Source organism: Asparagus officinalis, chromosome 8, assembly GCF_001876935.1.
Source record: "Asparagus officinalis chromosome 8, Aspof.V1, whole genome shotgun sequence".
Classification (NCBI taxonomy): Eukaryota; Viridiplantae; Streptophyta; class Magnoliopsida; order Asparagales; family Asparagaceae; genus Asparagus; species Asparagus officinalis.
Genome location: NC_033801.1, coordinates 120,543,056 through 120,561,709, shown reverse-complemented (window position 1 = coordinate 120,561,709; position 18,654 = coordinate 120,543,056). Strand labels below are relative to the sequence as shown.

The following is an 18,654-nucleotide window of genomic DNA, read 5'->3' as shown; positions in this document are numbered from 1 at the left end:
GATTCAAAGCATTCAATGACAACAAAAATTTATCCTTAAAATTTTTATAGATTAGAAAGGAATCCATAAAAAAACACCATTTTCCTAATCCTATTATTTTCCATTAGGGAACCAAACACCCTCCCCTGCCAATGATGTTAAAAGGTTAAAGCCAAATAAGGTCAAACATTAGATTATGATCTTTTCTTATTATAACTAGGTATCATGATACACAACCATATGTATTTCTGTTAAGATATTTAGTAGGTATCGGGTAGTTAATAGTTATTAGGAGTTTATCTCTTTAGTGGGTTGTTAGTGGATTGTTAACTGAATTGTTAACTGAATTGTTGCTGCTGTTATCTATTTAAGTAGTGAATGAATCTCTTTAGTGAGTGCGTGAAATTACTCTCTTCTTTCTCATCTTCACATCTGGTATCAGAGCCTCTGCAGAGGTGATAACTGATAAACAAATACTGAGAGTATAGGAGTAGAAATTGTTCGACAAATGGCCACAGAGAAAGCCTCTTTTATCCAACCAGCAATTCCTCACTTTGATGGTCACTACGATCATTGGAGTATGCTAATGGAGAATTTCTTCAGATCTAAAGAGCTTTGGGAGGTTGTTGATAAGGGTTTTACAGCACCTACAGAGGCAGCGTATCAAGCATTGACAGATGCCCAGAAAGCAAAAATTGAGGAATCGCGTTTGAAAGATTTCAAGGCAAAGAATTTTCTTTTTCAATCAATCGATCGTGAAGTTCTAGAGACTATTCTCCAGAAAAATACATCAAAAAATATATGGGATTCTATGAAGAAGAAGTTTCAAGGCTCAGCAAGAGTAAAGCGTGCACATCTTCAAGCAATGAGGAGAGATTTTGAGACTCTCCAAATGAAAAACGGAGAGTCGGTCTCTGATTATTTTGGACGAGTTACGGGGATTGCAAATAAGATGAGGATTCATGGTGAGAAGATTGAAGATGGTGCTGTTGTAGAGAAAATATTGAGATCTATGGCTCCCAAATTCGACTATATTGTGTGTTCCATTGAAGAATCTCATGATATTGACACAATGTCAATCGATGAGTTGCAAAGCTCTTTACTGGTGCATGAGCAGAAGCTGAATCGCAGCACCACTGACAATAATACATCTGAAGAACAAGCTTTGAAAGCCTCTACCTTTAATGATTTTTCAAGCTACAGAGGAAGAGGCAGGGGTAGAGGTGGTAGAGGACGAGGAAGAGGAGGTCGAGGCAACCACAATGGAGGTAGACATCAACAGAATTTCAGGCACGAAGATCGTTCATCGCCGAGCTCTCAAGCCAAAGGAAAAGGTAGTTATAAACATACTGATAAGATGAATATCCAGTGTTATCGCTGTCACAACTATGGTCATTATAGCAATGAATGCTATACGAAGCTGCCGAAAGATAAAGGAGAAGGAGAAAAATCAAACTTTGTTGAGAGAAGGGAAGAAGAAACACTTTTAATGGCATTTCATGCCAATAAAGAACCTGGATTTGATACCTGGTACGTTGACACAGGGTGTAGTAATCATATGAGTGGCTGTAAGTCCTCTTTCTCATCCTTAAATGAAGATTTTCGTACCACTATCAGTTTTGGTGACTGTTCTAAATTAAATGTGATGGGGAAAGGAGATATTCAAATAAAAACTAAAAATGGTTTTACTGAAACAATTTCCAGCGTGTTTTATGTGCCTGATTTGAAAACTAATCTGTTAAGTGTTGGGCAATTGCAAAAGAAGGGATATATCATCACTATACAGGATGGTTCTTGTGAGATATATGATCCTGTAAGAGGCAGCATTGCTGTCATACATATGAGCTCAAACCTGCTATTCCCACTAAAAATTGAGACTGTTAAAGCTTGTTTAGTTGCCAAGGAAGATGATCCATCATGGCTGTGGCATTATCGATTTGGGCACCTTAATTTTAATGGCTTGAGGACACTATATCAAAAGCAGATGGTGACAGGCCTCCCCATGATCACAACTCCATCCAAGGTCTGTGAAGAGTGCATAGTTGGAAAGCAACATCGCGACCCATTTCCAAAAGGAAAGGCATGGAGAGCTCAGAACTTGCTGGACTTGGTGCACTCAGACATATGTGGCCCAATTAACCCAATGTCAAATGGTAAAAAGAAATATTTTATTTCTTTCATTGATGATTTTAGTAGAAAGGCATGGGTATATATTTTGCAGGAAAAATCAGAAGCTTTTAATGCATTTAGAACCTTCAAAGCATCTGTAGAAACTGAAACCGGAAAGAGGATTAAGATCCTTAGAACTGATCGTGGAGGAGAGTATTGCTCAAAAGAGTTCGATGTTTTTTGTGATAAGCATGGCATTCGTAGGCAACTCACAGCTTCCTATACACCGCAACAAAACGGTGTATCTGAGAGAAAGAATCGGACTATTCTCAACATGGTTAGAAGTCTGCTTGCTAAAGGAGGAGTTCCAAAACGTTTTTGGCCTGAAGCTGTTATGTGGTCCACTCATATTTTGAACAGGTGTCCTACTTTTTCAGTTAAGAATAAGACACCCGAGGAAGCTTGGGGAGGACGGAAGCCAGCAGTGGATCATTTTAAAGTGTTTGGGTGCATAGCATATGCACATATTCCAGATGAAAAGAGAAAGAAGCTTGATGACAAGGGTTTGAAGTGTTTTTTTCTGGGAGTAAGTGAACACTCCAAAGCATACAAATTGTTCAATCCAATTACTGAGAAAGTAATTATCAGCAGAGATGTAATATTTGATGAGGAAAAGATGTGGGACTGGTCAAAAACAGTAAAACAGCAAGGAGTTCCAGCTGACATTGATGCAGTTGATGATGAGATTGAAGTGCAACCTCAATCTCCTGTTGTTCCACTTGGAGTCGCTGATCAGCTGCAGCTGCATTCTCCAGCCACTATTGCACCAAGTGTCACTGATCAAATGATTCATAATCAACGTATTCGGAGGCGACCCAGCTGGATGATGGATTATGTAAGTGGAGATGAACTCTCTGATGATGATACTCTTGCTCACTTTGCTTTATTTGCAGATTGTACTCCCCTCACTTTTATGGAAGCAAGCAAAGATGCAAAATGGCAAAAAGCTATGGATGCTGAAATTGCATCCATTGAGAAAAATGATACCTGGGAACTCACTGATCTGCCTAAAGGTCAGAAAACTATTGGTGTGAAGTGGGTTTTTAAAACAAAACTGAATGAAAAAGGGGAGGTTGACAAGTACAAAGCTCGTTTAGTAGCAAAAGGATATAAGCAAGAGTACGGAGTCGATTATAAAGAAGTGTTTGCTCCGGTTGCAAGGCTAGACACAATTCGGATGGTAATTTCTCTTGCTGCTAAAAACTCTTGGCGTATATTTCAATTAGATGTGAAATCCGCTTTTCTACATGGTGAATTGCAAGAACAGGTGTTTGTGGATCAACCTCCAGGGTATGTGCAGCAAGGGCATGAAGGAAAAGTTTTTCGATTGAAGAAAGCGCTTTATGGGCTGAAACAAGCTCCCCGAGCTTGGTATAGCCGCATAGATGCATATATGGTCAAACAAGGTTTTCGGAGATGCCCATATGAACATACGTTGTATGTTAAGTCTGGCAATGATGGTAAACTACTGGTTGTATGTCTATATGTTGATGATCTGATTTACACTGGTAGTGATGTTCGAATGTTTGATGTTTTTAAACAATCTATGATGAAGGAATTTGACATGAGTGATTTGGGGCTGATGCACTACTATCTTGGCATAGAAGTAGTACAATCTACAGCTGGTAATTTTATTTGTCAGAAGAAATATGTTCAGGAGGTGCTGAAACGATTTCATATGATGAATTGTAATCCTGTTGGAACACCAGCTGAAGCTGGATTAAAGTTAAGTACTGATCCTGATGGAAAGAGAGTTGACAACACTCTTTTTAAGCAAATGGTTGGAAGCTTGATGTACTTAACCTCCACTCGACCTGATATAATGCATCCTGTGAGCTTAATTAGCAGATACATGGAAGCTCCAACTGAGATGCATTTCAAAGCAGCAAAGAGAATCTTTCGATACTTGAAAGGCACCGTTGATTTCGGGATATTTTACAAGAGAAGTGCAACATCAGATTTCTTCGGATATACTGACAGTGATTATGCAGGTGATTTAAATGATCGTAAAAGCACCTCAGGGGATGTGTTTTTAATGTGTTCAGGTGCTATTTCATGGTCCTCAAAGAAGCAGCAAATTGTGACATTATCCACTGCGGAAGCTGAGTTTGTTGCAGCTGCTTCATGTTCCTGCCAGGCAATTTGGCTTAGAAGAATGTTGGATACCCTTGGTTATCATCAGCAAGATGCTACAACAATCTATTGTGATAATGTCTCTGCCATCAAGCTTTCAAGGAATCCAGTTTTACACGGGAAGAGCAAACACATTGATGTTCGGTACCATTTCCTACGTGATTTATGTCAAGAGAATGTGATTAAATTAGAATATTGCAGGAGTGAGGTTCAAATTGCTGATATTATGACTAAACCTCTCAAGCAACCGTTGTTCGAGCATCTCAGAAGTTTGCTTGGAATGTGTTCGTTGCATGATGTTCAAGGGAAGACATGCTCAGGAGACTGAAATTCTGATTTACTTGTTTTCTCCTAAACTGTTTTCTGCAGAAATCAGTTTAAGGGGGGATGTTAAGATATTTAGTAGGTATCGGGTAGTTAATAGTTATTAGGAGTTTATCTCTTTAGTGGGTTGTTAGTGGATTGTTAACTGAATTGTTAACTGAATTGTTGCTGCTGTTATCTATTTAAGTAATGAATGAATCTCTTTAGTGAGTGCGTGAAATTACTCTCTTCTTTCTCATCTTCACAATTTCTTGTTGTATGTGTAAGAGTACGAAGCCCAGACTCCTATTACGAATTCAAAATTTTGGTCTTGTGTGACACTATATCACAACAATCCAAGTTTAAAATTTGCTAGCCACAAATTTCTAAAGCACATTTAAAACAAAAGTACGTCAGAATATAAATTGAATTGCATAATCTTAACAAAGATAACTTATTAAATTAGTTTGGAGTATTTTAACCATGCATCTTATGTTAAATTGAACTGCATGATCTTAACAAAGATAACTTCTTAAATTAGTTTGGGGTATTTTAACCATGCATCTTATGTTAACAAAATCAACACTTGACAATTTCATAATTAAGTTTCATGCGTAGTACCTCATCTCATGAAAAAGGTCCATGCGTGTTACATCATGTTCAACGATATAAATTTTCAATAATCCAAATCGGATCAAATATTATATTATTGTTATTAGTAAACTAATCTCTACTAAAATAAACAAGTTCTTTCATTTAACTAATCTTGGCATGAAAGTGCTATATATGTAAGAAATAAAATCAGATCTCAAAAATCCAGATCATCCAATGAGCAATCAAATACCAGAATCCCTTCAGAGTCCTGTTCCAGTCTCAGACCCCTCCAAAGTCCTTTGACTCTCGCTCTATCCAGTCAAATACTCTCCTGCTCTGCCTGCGGACCAACTTAACGCCGAGATCAGCAACACAGCGACAGCGACAGCGAACAAAACCCTAACAGAATCTAGGGTTTCGGCGCCGATGCAATCGTCGCGCGCGGCGACCTAATCGGGGATCTCGATGGGGTGCGTCCTCGGCAAAGGCGACGGAGGCGGGGGTGGCGACGCCCCCGCGTCCCCGCCCGCGAGGGCGAAGCGATCGCCACGTGGCGTCCAGCCGGAGATCTCAGACTTCAGTGGCGAAGATCGAGGCCGGAGGTGCGTGGCGGATGCGGTGGCCGTTGTGGACGAGGCGTCGGCGGCGGAGACGACGGAGGTGAAGGCGGCGGAGAAGCCGAGAAGGCGGAGGCGGCGGAGGCAGGGGGAATATACCGGGACACGTGAGAGGGGAGCAGACTGCGACGGGGTGGCCGGCGTGGCTGTCAGCGGTCGCCGGTGAGGCTATTAAGGGGCTGTACCCCTCGGCGAGCTGATTCTTTTGAGAAGATCGATAAGGTAACACATCGGCGATAGTTTTTCTTTTTCGATCTAAATAGAAAGTTTGTTTCTTGTTGTGGTTTCTTGATTCAGAAGGAATTAGGGTATCTAAAGTGCAAATTTCAGTAAATTGCAGAGCTTAGACTCTGTTTTGTTTAACATTTAAGAGATGATTTTAGATGGTTATCGCCTGCTGAAAGAAACCCTAAAAAGAAGAAATTGAACCTTGAGCTCAGCTCTGATGTAGAAAGAAATTTGTGATTTTTGTGTGTGCAAGTATATTGTTTTGCCTTTTTGTCATTTTTGAAAAAGTTAAATTAAAATCAAACGATCTGTTACTTTTGGTTATGGATTGATTGCATACCTAGTTTAAAAAATCATTGATTACAATATTAAATATCAGAATTTGAGTTGAATTTGTTTTGGACAATTTGCATTATGTGCAGTTCAACCATGGTGAGAGTCTTTATCATATATAAAAAAGAGTCTTTATCATATGGGGCTAGACTTTTTATCGTTTGGCATTATACCTTTGATAATGATTTCATAACCAGCTACTTCTAACTTCATTTAGAAAAAAAAAGGAGAGAGCCTTTTTCATATAGGCTAGACTCTATATCGTTTGGCATTATATTTTCGCAATGTTACAGAAGGCGCTAGGCGGACTAGGCGTTTGAGTCGGGGCGTAGCTCCTAGGCGTCTAGGCGTACGGCTAGGTGGTGCCTAGGCATTTGCCTATTTTTAAATTTATTTAATTATAATAATTCATAAAGTATGTATTAATTTCATATAAATTGTAAAAAACCATAAATAATAATATTAGATCCATAATCAACCATGCATAAATACTAAATAGCGCTAAAATAGTAACCTAATACTAAGAAACATCACCATGTCCAATATAATCAGATAATCATAATGAAAAAAAGATAAAAATTTTACCTTGAAAAGAGAAGAGGATGGCTGGCGATGAAGAGGAAGAGGCGGCGAACAAGAGGAGCTGAGGTGGCTCAAGGAGGAAGTATAGTGATCAGCTCGAGAAGAAGGCAATGGCGAAGAAGAGGAGCTAGCGAAGAGGTGGTGGGAGCGAAGAAGAGGTGACGGCGAAGAGGATGAGGAGGTAGCGGGAGAGGAAGGCGGTAGGGGGCGAGGAGGTGGCGGAGAGGAAGGCGGCGTACGGAAGAGGAGGAGGCGGGGGGAGAGAGAGAAGAGGAGGTTGCGGGAATACGTGAGAGAGAGGGAGAGAGTCAGAGAGATAGAGTTAGGTTAAGAGTTAGTAATAGATTCAGGTTTGGGCTGGGTTTTAGTTTAAAATTAGGTTTTTCTTTCTTTTTTTTTGTTCAAAAAGCTAGGCAGACCTAAGCGCCGCCTAGGCGGAGCGGACGCCTAGACTGGCCGCTCTGGCCAAATCTAGGTGGCCAAGGCTCTGCGCTTTTTAGAACACTGCTAAGCTGCTTTTTACAACACTGTGCTTTCGATTAATTTCTTTATTTGAAAAGCTCTTTATCATATGGCATTATGCTTTGGGTAGTATTTTCTTGATTTGGAAATGAGTAGATATTAGAGTTGGAACCGCTGATTTGCTATGGTGATTAGAGCAAATTTTCTTAAATTATTTTCGTATAGTTAGCATTTATCTGTTACTTCTATCACCAGTGGGAAAATTGAAAGCATGTGATTTTAGAAGTTTGTGCTTGGGATATGAATGGATTGCCCGTTTATAATATAAAAAATTTTAATTCAGGAAGTTGGTCTTTCAAGTCTTTTGCCTTTCGATCTGTCTTCTACTGATTTAAAAAGTCAAAGAAGTCTTATGTAGTATACTTTGTTGATTCCAAGGAAATATACTCTCCAAGAGCTAAAATTAGTGATTTGAGAAGCTAAATCAAGGGAACTTGAAATCTTGATGCTGTGCTATATATACGTGTCATGTTATTTTCTTATTTCGTAGCTTTTAAAGGAAAAGGAGAAGATGGGAGTCTATGATTTCAGGAGGTGGTGTTCGATGAATGGTAAATTAGGAAACTGAAAATTTAACTATCTTACGCCATATTTGTTTTTTTATCCTAGCACTGCTACTATAAGTCCCGGACTATAGTTCTGGGACTGTGTTATCTAGGGATTGCTTTGGTCCAATCCCATATTTGTTTTTACATGGACTAACTGACTAACTTAAAATAATCTAAATTAATGTTTGTTTTTAGGGGGATTATCTATGACCATTTGGACTAATATAACCAGAATGATGCTTTGTCCTCCAATCAACTACTATTGTACAAATGCATCTGCACAACAAAAAATTCCCATGAAATCGTCTAAAAAATAGATACAATTCTATACCTGTCATGATACAGTAAACATGTATTTATTAAAAAAAAACACAATCATAAAAAAATTTACATAGTAAAAATCACCCCCTAAAAAGCTACACTGTGACAAGAGAATTAGATACTTCACTCTAATTTGGGGAGAAATTGAGGGCTTAAACTCAGTTGCATGGATAATGCAAAGAAATAACCTCTAATCATCAGAAGAAAATGATTCATGGTATACACATGGATGTAGAAATAAGAAGCAACCCATAAGACATTTCTTACTAACTTACACCATTAATATAGATTAAATCATATGAATTATGAAATAGAATAAATATGATAAATGCCACATTGTATATTGGTTTGAATTTGAACTTCCTCAAGTGACTTTGGTCATGCAATAGTAGCAGCTATTAGGAGCGAAAACTAATAAGCAGGGCCATAGACAAAACATATCATTGCTGTGGTAATTATAGATGATGCATCGAATTAACGTCTGACAGGAAGCATTTTGTTCTTAAATGTTGAGTTATAATAAGCTTCTCCATTATGCATTCTTCTATAGTGCTTGCGGAAAAGAAAAGCATGAATAAAAAAATAAAGCGATCGGGAGAAGGATAGATCTCGGGAACAAAAAGCAAAAAGAATATGAGAAAATTTGTCCCAAAATCTTATTACCCCATAGATGAATAATATTGGAATGTAAAGGTAGGGGTGGGGTGGGTTTAAAATAGTCACCTTTTCAGGTATTACTCAATCCTTCCTTAAAATTAGTTCGGACCGGATAAAAAACAAACATGGTATAAATGGGCGGATTCATACTATTTTAAAATAGTATCTGGACTATAAAAAAAACAACTATGGTCTTTGTTCCTTCTGCTTGTTGCTGTGAAAACGTAAATGAAATTCGCATCTCTTACAGTTTCTTGGTTATGCAATAAGGCATAGAAGTTTTTGAAACTAAATTCAGAAAACAATGTTTATTAGAAAGTTAGCATTATCACATGGAATATAGATATAAGTTTTTGGAAAGAAAAGGACTATTTAGAATTTTAGGTCTGTGATGTTTACGCAGTTTTCTTACCTGCTTATTGCTCATCGTTGGGACATCTTAATTGTGTCTCCTGTGGAAACTTTAACAATTGTTTGGCTAAATCTTAGCCTCAAAAGATGTTGGACTAAAACAGGATGACTTCATCATTAGAAAACGCGAGTCACTGTATCGGTGTATCCCAAATCTATCTTAGTAGAGTCATTAGAAAACGTGACTCACTGTATCGGTGTATCCCAAATCTATCTTAGTAGAAATATCAAATTTGTTGGATTTAGGAATTTATAATTTAAATTATTAAACTAATGCTTGTGGACTCGTATGGTTCCTTCTGGAAAATCAATTAGTACAATTATTATGGTTTCCTGACAAACTGAAGCGATCTGAACTAGCTCTAGGTGCACTTGTAAACCAGCGCTACTTCTTGTCATGCCCTGCCTTTAGAGAGGTATCAATTATTTTCATTTGAGTGCAAGTATTTGGATGAGTTAATAAGATCCAATCTCCAAAGATTATTACATGATGATATTTAGAATTCTCTTGCTTGTTTAGATTTATTGAACTTATAACTAATAGATAAAGAACAAAACAACTGATTAGTGTAGTTCTGTTTATTTTTTGTGAGTGTATTATTGCTACAATGATTTGGTTCTTCTGTGTAGATTGGGCAAGGCACTTATAGTAACGTTTACAAGGCTAGGGATACATTAACAGGAAAAATTGTGGCATTGAAGAAGGTCCGGTTTGACAATTTGGAACCAGAAAGTGTTAAGTTTATGGCACGAGAAATCCTCATATTGAGACGGTTGGATCATCCCAATGTAGTGAAATTGGAAGGATTGGTCACATCAAGAATGTCTTGCAGCTTGTACTTAGTGTTTGAGTACATGGAGCATGATCTTGCTGGTCTTGCAGCCAGCCCAGGAATCAAGTTCACCGAGCCTCAGGTTAGGTTTATAACTACCATATTTTTATTCTTCTAGGAAACTGTAATATGCATGAAGATTATAAACTACTTCTTGAACAGGTCAAATGTTATATGCACCAGTTGTTGTCGGGTCTTGAGCACTGTCATAACAGGGGTGTGCTGCACCGCGACATCAAGGGATCCAATCTTTTACTCGATAATAGTGGAATGCTTAAGATTGCAGATTTTGGGTTGGCTTCATTCTTTGATCCAAACCACAAGCAACCTATGACTAGTCGAGTAGTCACACTTTGGTATCGACCCCCTGAGCTTCTTTTAGGGGCCACTGATTATGGTGTTGGTGTGGATCTTTGGAGTGCAGGGTGTATTCTAGCAGAACTTTTGGCCGGAAAACCGATTATGCCTGGCCGAACTGAGGTGACTGCAATTTCATTCCTTTGCTTTGTGTCTTGGATGGTAGTGTTTTTATTTGACATGACTGCCTGCTTTCAATCAAATAGCTATTGATCTCTCCTGAGTCCTGACCATCTGGTGAAGGATTGGGTGCAGTTAGGGGGGAATCCCAGATTCAAGTGTTAGCTACAGGCTTTTCTTGATTTGTTTTAGAATAAATACTGTTTCTTTGTTATATTATGTTTACTTGTTGCTGAGCTCGATGCATGCATATGCTTATAAATATGGTATGAAGCTCTTGGAGTAAGGGTTCTATGGGATGCTCTTGTGATTTATTGTGTGATCATTATTGAAAATGCATCCTGCTCCTGTAGATAACGTAAGGAAGGAGAAAATATTCTGTTCAGGGCTACATTGCATGGGTACTTCTATTTGGAGCCATACCCACATTGTACCCTTAGCCAACACTGAAACCTTAGTGGACACTCCCTTGATATTTGCATAGTCTTATTCAAATATGTTTTCCATTATATAAACGCATGTTTTAATTTAGAACACTCGTCATATACTTCTTGGACGTATATCCTACACTGCACATGCAATTCTTCAAACTCGTTGGGCATAATTTTGGTTCATTTCAGTCTGTACATAGTTCAAAACTATATTTATGAAAGGTCTTTTGGATATCAAGTTAAAAAAAGGAACAATTTTCTAATTTACAGATCTATATTATAAGAGGAACATATAAATGTTACAGGAATTTTATTTCATGACATGAAATGAAAAAATAATATTGATGTCATGTAAATTATTCTTATATATACTTGTGTAGTTGTGTCCCCGTACCCTAGATTTCAGAAATTACCATGTCCCGTACCCATATCCGTGTAACTTAGGTTCAGGGTAAAGCTTGCACAAGGACTTTCTTGGACCATCTTTCAAGCTTAAAATGGATAAAAAAACAACACCTTGTTGCACCTAGTGGATGGGTGAACTGTAGAGAAAAAAGGCAAACTAGTTTGTAGCTTAACAGTAAATATATATCAGTAGCAGAATCTAGTTTGTTAAGTCCATGGCATGAGTTATGATGATGGTTAGGAATGCATCACTGAAATGAAGGGAAGTGCTAGAAAGTGTAAAGATATTGACCCATAGAGGTTATGAAGCTATAATGTCGATGACATTGTGTTTTTTTAATCGAGTTGCTGTGATATATAGTTGCACTTATAGAGGCCTTTACTAGCTACAATGATGTTAGCGGCTTATATAGTTGTGCTTTTGATCAAGTTGATGCAGTATAGAGATGAGTATAGATTCCATGATGTATAATGTAGATTTTATGGGATTGGTGGCATATCAACTATCAAGCATTTTAAATGATTAAATAAGGCTAGAATATCTCCGGAGTCCGGATAAGAAAATCTAGGACTTAAAGTCTAAACTAAGGCTGTGTTTGGCAATCTTTCAAAAAGGGGTCATGTTCAAACCTAGCCCAGTTTTGAATGCTTTTGTGTCTGGCAAAGTATTGGGCCACAGTTGGCCTTGTTTTCTTAAGCCAAAATTTGGCCTTTAAACTGGTTCTAGTTTGGACCATCCCCGTTTGGTCCAAACTAGAACCAGTTTAGATTAGAGCTAGGCCAGGTTCAGACCTGGCCCAGATTTCAATCTGTTGCCAAATAGACCTTTGGATGTGCTGGACTTGTGTCTGAGAGTGTCTGAAAGGTCTCTCACACATTTGTACCATGAAGAGTAAGCTGATCTGATCCCGAACATATTGTTGTAAGAGAAGTAAAGGGAGGTTGAAGGATCGGAGGAATACTTTGTCTTTGAAGTGTGATGTCACTTATGAATGATTGTATGGCAGGTAGAAACTAAGGTTTTGGTGTGATACTGAATCATGAGCAGCTCGGCTATGCTTGCTAAGCTTGCTTGCGATGCGTTCAAGCTTGTTCATATGAGTTACAAAGTGAAACTTATATTCGCTTTGATTATTTGATAAGTTGAGATCAAAGAATACGGGTCTTGACTTTTTTAAGCTCATCAGTGATAACAAAAGATGCATCCATGAAGTTTGTGTATTGTTCTTTTCAAAAGAATCTGAAATGAAGATTTCCAAGTTCAGCAAGCTTCAATGTAGTTGAGCGACTGGTAAAGTTTGCCTGATCTAATGGTTCTTAACTAGATGTTCTTACTCAAGTACTTATCATTTAATTGATTCAGTAAACCACTGGCTAGTTTAAATTTTTTTTTCACATATGCTTATATGGTCAAATATTGGATGGCTTAATTTTGGTAGGTAATCACAAGGTTATTGATCTTGTAGTTCTCAGGGTAACTTCTTTCCTGCCAAATTCTATGTTCTCCAGGATCTCAGCACTTATTTCTAGAGGGCTGTGAGTTAACTGTTTAGAAGATACATGTTATTCCCTTTGTAAAATGGGTATTATGAATTGTATCTATAATTTTTTTTAATTTTTATGAGTTATGTGAGTTGTTGCACATCTTTCTTTTTTTATTTTTATCAACTTTTTTTTCTCTTAATTTACTCTGGGAAACCTTTTTGACCTCTCATCTTATCTGAGGGTATTTGTTCTATCTATCTGTGTATCCTTGTGTATATGAATCAGTTCACCAGTTTTCATGGCAGCATTTTATGCTTGACGTGGTTTTGGGCAAATTGTGCCAGTTAATGCCTTTATCATGTGCATCTATGTTTTGCTCTTAACTATGTCAAAACTCATTTGCAGAATTCATAATTTTACATACAACTTCAAATTCAAAATTTAATATTTAGTCATATGAAGAGGTGAAACGTAAAATTATTCAATCATGTTCTTATATTTATCAGTTAGGTCACGCAACCTGTGGAATTGAACGGTCTAAGTGTTCTGGTCCTTAGCTTCATTTTGCAGTGGGTATTGCTGAAGGCTGGAATTGACTCATATTTGGGGTTTACATCTCCAACCAGTGTGATGCAAAAACTACTTTAAGTACATGGTTGTACGACTAATGTGAGATCATTCACTTTCATCAAACACATATTTTTCCTTACAATTGGGGTCTAATAGAGGTACTTCACAGTAAAGCAAGCAGTACCAGATGATTTCAACTTTACAAACAGTTACAAGGACACATATCTTGATTCAATGATTCCAATTTCACTATAAGTCTTCCTTAGAGACGTGCCATGGGAACTCTTTAACTCTTAGTATGTAATCACATATTCACAATGAAATCCGCTTTGTTGGTATGCTATATTCTGTGTTTGTAGCTTGCTGATGATGTTTATGTTATACCAATATAGGACATAAAGCTCTTACATCTATTACTGCTACCGAGTAGCTGTAACCATGTTCTTGTCAGTAGGTTGAGCAGCTGCACAAGATTTTTAAGCTATGTGGTTCCCCTTCGGAGGATTACTGGAAGAAGTCGAAGTTGCCACATGCAACCATATTTAAACCTCAGCAACCATACAAACGTTGTATAGCAGAGACTTTCAAAGACTTTCCACCATCATCGTTGCCACTGATCGAAACTCTTCTTGCTATTGACCCAGCTGAACGTCAAACTGCAACTGCTGCATTAAACAGTGAAGTAAGCTTTATGTTCTCTGGTAATACTGACCTTATACTGATATATGTTTGTTTCACATACTATATTTGTTTTTCTGGTGCAGTTAACATTTGGTTTTTATTTCTATTTTACTCTGTTTTTTCAATGAAGTTTCATTACTCTGTTTTTAGTTCTATTTTACTTTGCGTTGATGGACGAAAAGTAATATATTTTTCTGGATGTGTGTATAGTTTTCATGGCTCTCTCTTCTGATCTAATTTTCGGACAAATGAAATATTTTAGACTAGAATATTTGAAGGTGGACATTTTCTGTAATGCTAGTAAACAACTGCATCAGATATTTGGGAACCCATAATTTTTGTCGTTTGCAGTTACAATTAACAGTGATAATATTCACCCAACTTGGCACTCTGGTTCTGCTGTACCATAGTTTATATAAAAGGAATGCAGAGAAACGTCAAATGCTGTACAAGAGCCAGTTTCATATATGATGTTGAATATATTGTTTTCTGGCATCTAGTTCTCTTCATATTCAACTATCCAATTCCAGAGGCACATGCTACTTTCATGACCTGTGCTTTTTTTGCTTTTGAAGTTTTTTACAACTCCACCTTATGCATGTGAGCCTTCAAGTCTTCCACAATATCCTCCAAGCAAGGAGATGGACGCTAAACTAAGGGATGAAGAGGCTAGAAGGTTTGTGATCATATCTTTTTCATTTATTGGATATACATATTTTTTTATCTCTCTTTCATTGGGGCAGATTTTTCTGGATTTTCTCTTGACTATTTCTAATTTGCCTTTTCTGAATCCAGCCAATTTTACATAGTGCTTCTAGGCAAGGAGATACTTTAAAACTGTGCATTATCTGGGGATGAGATATATAATAACATCAAATGAGAATGTTGTTTTTCCTTAAAAAGAATGTCCGGTCCAATTCTCTTGGAAGTTTGAACTCATTATGACACTCTCTAACACGAGTATATATAGTCATACTAGTTACATTGAGCTCTAAAAGATAAATAATTTATAGTTGATGCAGCATTTATAGGGACCTTTTCCTTTTGTGCTTGGCACTACATTCTCTAACTTCTATTATATCGTCAACCAGCAAACAACTAGCAACTGGATAGCTGCAACTGGCAAGCACTAATTATTTTTGTGAAAGGAAGTAGGGTAATTCAGGCATAGGCTTGTTGCTATGCTTCGTGTTAACTAAAGAACTACCAGTTAGCTACCTCATTTTTGTCTAACTTGTGACCTAGTTACTAGATTTAATTATCATTTTAATCAGGTTCCAGGGTCTTCAGTTTACAAAGCTGTTATTAGTTAATTGTCTTGAAACCACCGATAACATGTTGATGCCTTAGTGAAGTACTCTATTAATTTTGAAACACGCATTTAAGTTGTGAGCTAACTGCGCGAACTCAAAACAATTTAATTTGTTAAGGAAATTGATTTTTCATTGTTCAATATTGATGTACATTCAAAGCTAACATAATAAACCAAAGTTTTTCTGTGACCATACTTTTTGAATGCAGAAGAACATTGTAGCAAAAATAGGGTTAAAGAAAATTGGATGGCATGTTTGAAAAACAGCCTATGCGGTTGCTTTGGTAGAAGTTTAAGCATTCTTTCATTCAAAGGCTTTTGAAGGCTCTGTAGTGTGCTAGGCGTCCTCTTGGGTGCATAGCTACTTTAGCAATTTTAAAACACTACTGGATTGTTGAATCGAGAAGGCCACTTTGGATTTATGACCATGTCAGAAATCCAGAAAATCTTCAGCAGTCAATATTTTAAATTGTGTTTGGTTTGTAGAACAGTGCAAGGGAAAGTTAGTTTTGGAAAGAGATCCCAAGAATTCTTGTTTGTTGGTAAAGCAAGTGATAAAGTTGAAAAGTGGATTTTGGGTCCACTAATTATTTACTTGTATTTAAAATATTGTATATTAGCATTTGGTAATCTTAGTGATGGTAGATTTTTGTGCTTAAAATATGATATATTAATATCAGATCCCGCTTTTCCAGTTATCTATTTACAATTTTTATACATTTTTATAATTTTTAAAAATTATTATGGGACCAACATATTACAACATAAGTCCTTTAATCTGGATAGAACTTCTGACAAGGGGTTTGAGTGGAGAACTAATATGTAGCTTGCTATCGCCTAACCTTCAAATCCAGATAAACAAACAAGGCTTCTGATAGATGAATTACTTTGTGACAAAACTCCTTATGAGCCCACCCACATTTCATCTGGATTCCTGACACATGAAGGGAAACAATCATCCCTGAATTCAAAGATAATTGTGGGAACATTGTTTTTTTTCCAAGAATGAGAATGGGAATGTTGAGTTGGTTTCTGGGTACTGTAATCTGAACACGTGGATTTATTTTTCTAACCTTTTTTTTTATCTTGGTGTGTTGTCTGTGTGGTTGTTATATTACTTCTAATGGAAGTGATTTAAATTTATTATGTATGCCCATGCATATACTCGTGGCTTACACAGATCATGTATTTACAATTGCAGGTTGAGAGCTGCGGGGAGAGGCAATGGCGATGGAACTAAGAAGACGCGAACACGTGATCGGGCTGCTCGGGCAGTTCCTGCTCCTGAAGCTAACGCAGAACTCCAAGCCAACATTGATGTAAGTCCATGCCATTCTGCCATCACCTATTCCTTTGTTACCATTTTAAATCTTCTATTAAGCAAACTATTTTTTCTGGCAATTGTATTGAACAATCATACATGATACACTTTTCCCATATGATCAAAGCCTTTTAAATAGAACACCCTTAATGGAACAGAACACCCTTTAGGATAACTATAGTTTCATATATTCACTCTATATATGATGTATCAGAGCAAGAGTGGACAGTGAGAGTTTGCCTGGTAAATTCGTGCTCAACAAAGCATGGTACTTGTATTAACTGCCCATATACATCACTTGTATGTTGTTTCATATTTAATTTAATATAATGCATCTATAAATAAGTGAACTTTTACAAAGTTATGTTTTATAAAGATGCAAATGTAGTTTCATAGAGGTCATGTGTATAAGCTGTGATCATTTCATATCGGACTGGATGTTGCCTTGGCATACGAAGTATGTATTTATGCACGTACAATTCAGGTGTGGTCTTGAAGCTGTATATTCACCAACTAGTTGAACGACTGCTCTTGTATATTACAGATTTTCCGCATGTCCATATCACACTAAATCATTCAAACATAATGGAAACGGGTTGTGCGCAAATTCTTATAGGTTTATTCGTTCTCAGATAAATATCATTCTGAAAAAGTTATTGCTTTGTTTATACCTTTTCAGTAATATAGAAGGTTTAGACCTGCATGCCATCACCTAGGAAGTAACAGGATCACGTTTGGACCTTCCATCAAATCTACATATTTGAGTGATTAATTTTTATTTAATTTATTTTTTCTCGAATTAACAGAGAAGGCGTCTAATAACGCATGCTAACGCCAAGAGCAAGAGTGAAAAATTCCCTCCCCCTCACCAAGACGGCGCTCTTGGCTACCCTCTTGGTTCATCACACCACATGGACCCCGCCTTTGATCCTCCCGATCCTTCTTCATTCAGCACTGTATTTCCTTACCAAAAAGGACAGGGTGTCGCCACTTGGTCCGGTCCATTAATAGACCCTTCAGCCGTTGGCAAGCCAAAGCGAAAGAAGCAGCAAAATACAGGGATCTTGCGCTCTAAAGATAAGAGCAGTTCTCGTGTCAGATAATATAACAAGAATTCATATATCTTGAGGCAACACTTGTTTATTTTGATGGAGAGGTGAAAGATAGAATTGTAATTTTCTTTTCTTCTCTGTTCTATTTTTTGGGAGGGTTGGCTCTGATAAAGTTGTGGGCTGTAGAGGGAACTTTGTTGCCGTGTATATTTAAATTTTCATCCCTTTTTTCCCCCTTTCCTTTCGTTGGGAGACTGGATGCTGTTTTAGGGTAACAAACTAATAAAATTGTAGTAGAATCATGTAATCCATTTATATGTTATTTTGTAAACCATTGTCATACATCCTCATATGAATTCGGTTTCCTGATATGATGCACGCAACTACTCTATTTCTTCAGTGGAGAATTGATAGTGGGGGACATGTGTCATCATTTCTTTTTTTGGCAAACAGATTCCGTCTAGTTTAAAACAGAGTGCATCAAGATAGCAAATTATTTTAGCGTTTTAGTTGAATCTGGCATGGGACAGCCGAGACAAGTAGCAGAAGACTGCTGTTGCTTTGGACCTACTCTCTCCCGTGGTTCGTGGGACTGCTGCTCTCCCTCAACAAGTCAACAATAAACTGCGCGGAAAAAGATGGCAGTCTGCTCCATTAACCGAATCACCGCACAAACTTTCACGGAAAAAC

At 37.4% G+C, this 18,654-nt stretch overlaps 1 protein-coding gene across 1 annotated transcript; it reads left to right on the top strand.

Moving 5' to 3' along the window:
• Nucleotides 5,415-18,335, top strand: LOC109823016 (probable serine/threonine-protein kinase At1g54610). The gene is made up of 7 exons (XM_020389334.1): nt 5,415-6,017; nt 10,028-10,312; nt 10,393-10,710; nt 14,053-14,280; nt 14,855-14,955; nt 16,793-16,910; nt 17,719-18,335. Exons 2-7 carry the CDS (start codon nt 10,142-10,144, stop codon nt 18,013-18,015), a joined length of 1,233 nt encoding a protein of 410 aa, XP_020244923.1. The 5' UTR covers nt 5,415-6,017; nt 10,028-10,141; the 3' UTR covers nt 18,016-18,335.

Bases quoted from the DNA above. Each gene is read 5' to 3' on its own strand.
- LOC109823016 (XM_020389334.1), top strand. From the start codon at position 10,142: ATGGCACGAGAAATCCTCATATTGAGACGGTTGGATCATCCCAATGTA. The intron at 10,711-14,052 runs GTGACTGCAATT...TCTTGTCAGTAG, and splicing joins TTATGCCTGGCCGAACTGAG to GTTGAGCAGCTGCACAAGAT. The intron at 14,281-14,854 runs GTAAGCTTTATG...TTGCTTTTGAAG, and splicing joins CTGCTGCATTAAACAGTGAA to TTTTTTACAACTCCACCTTA.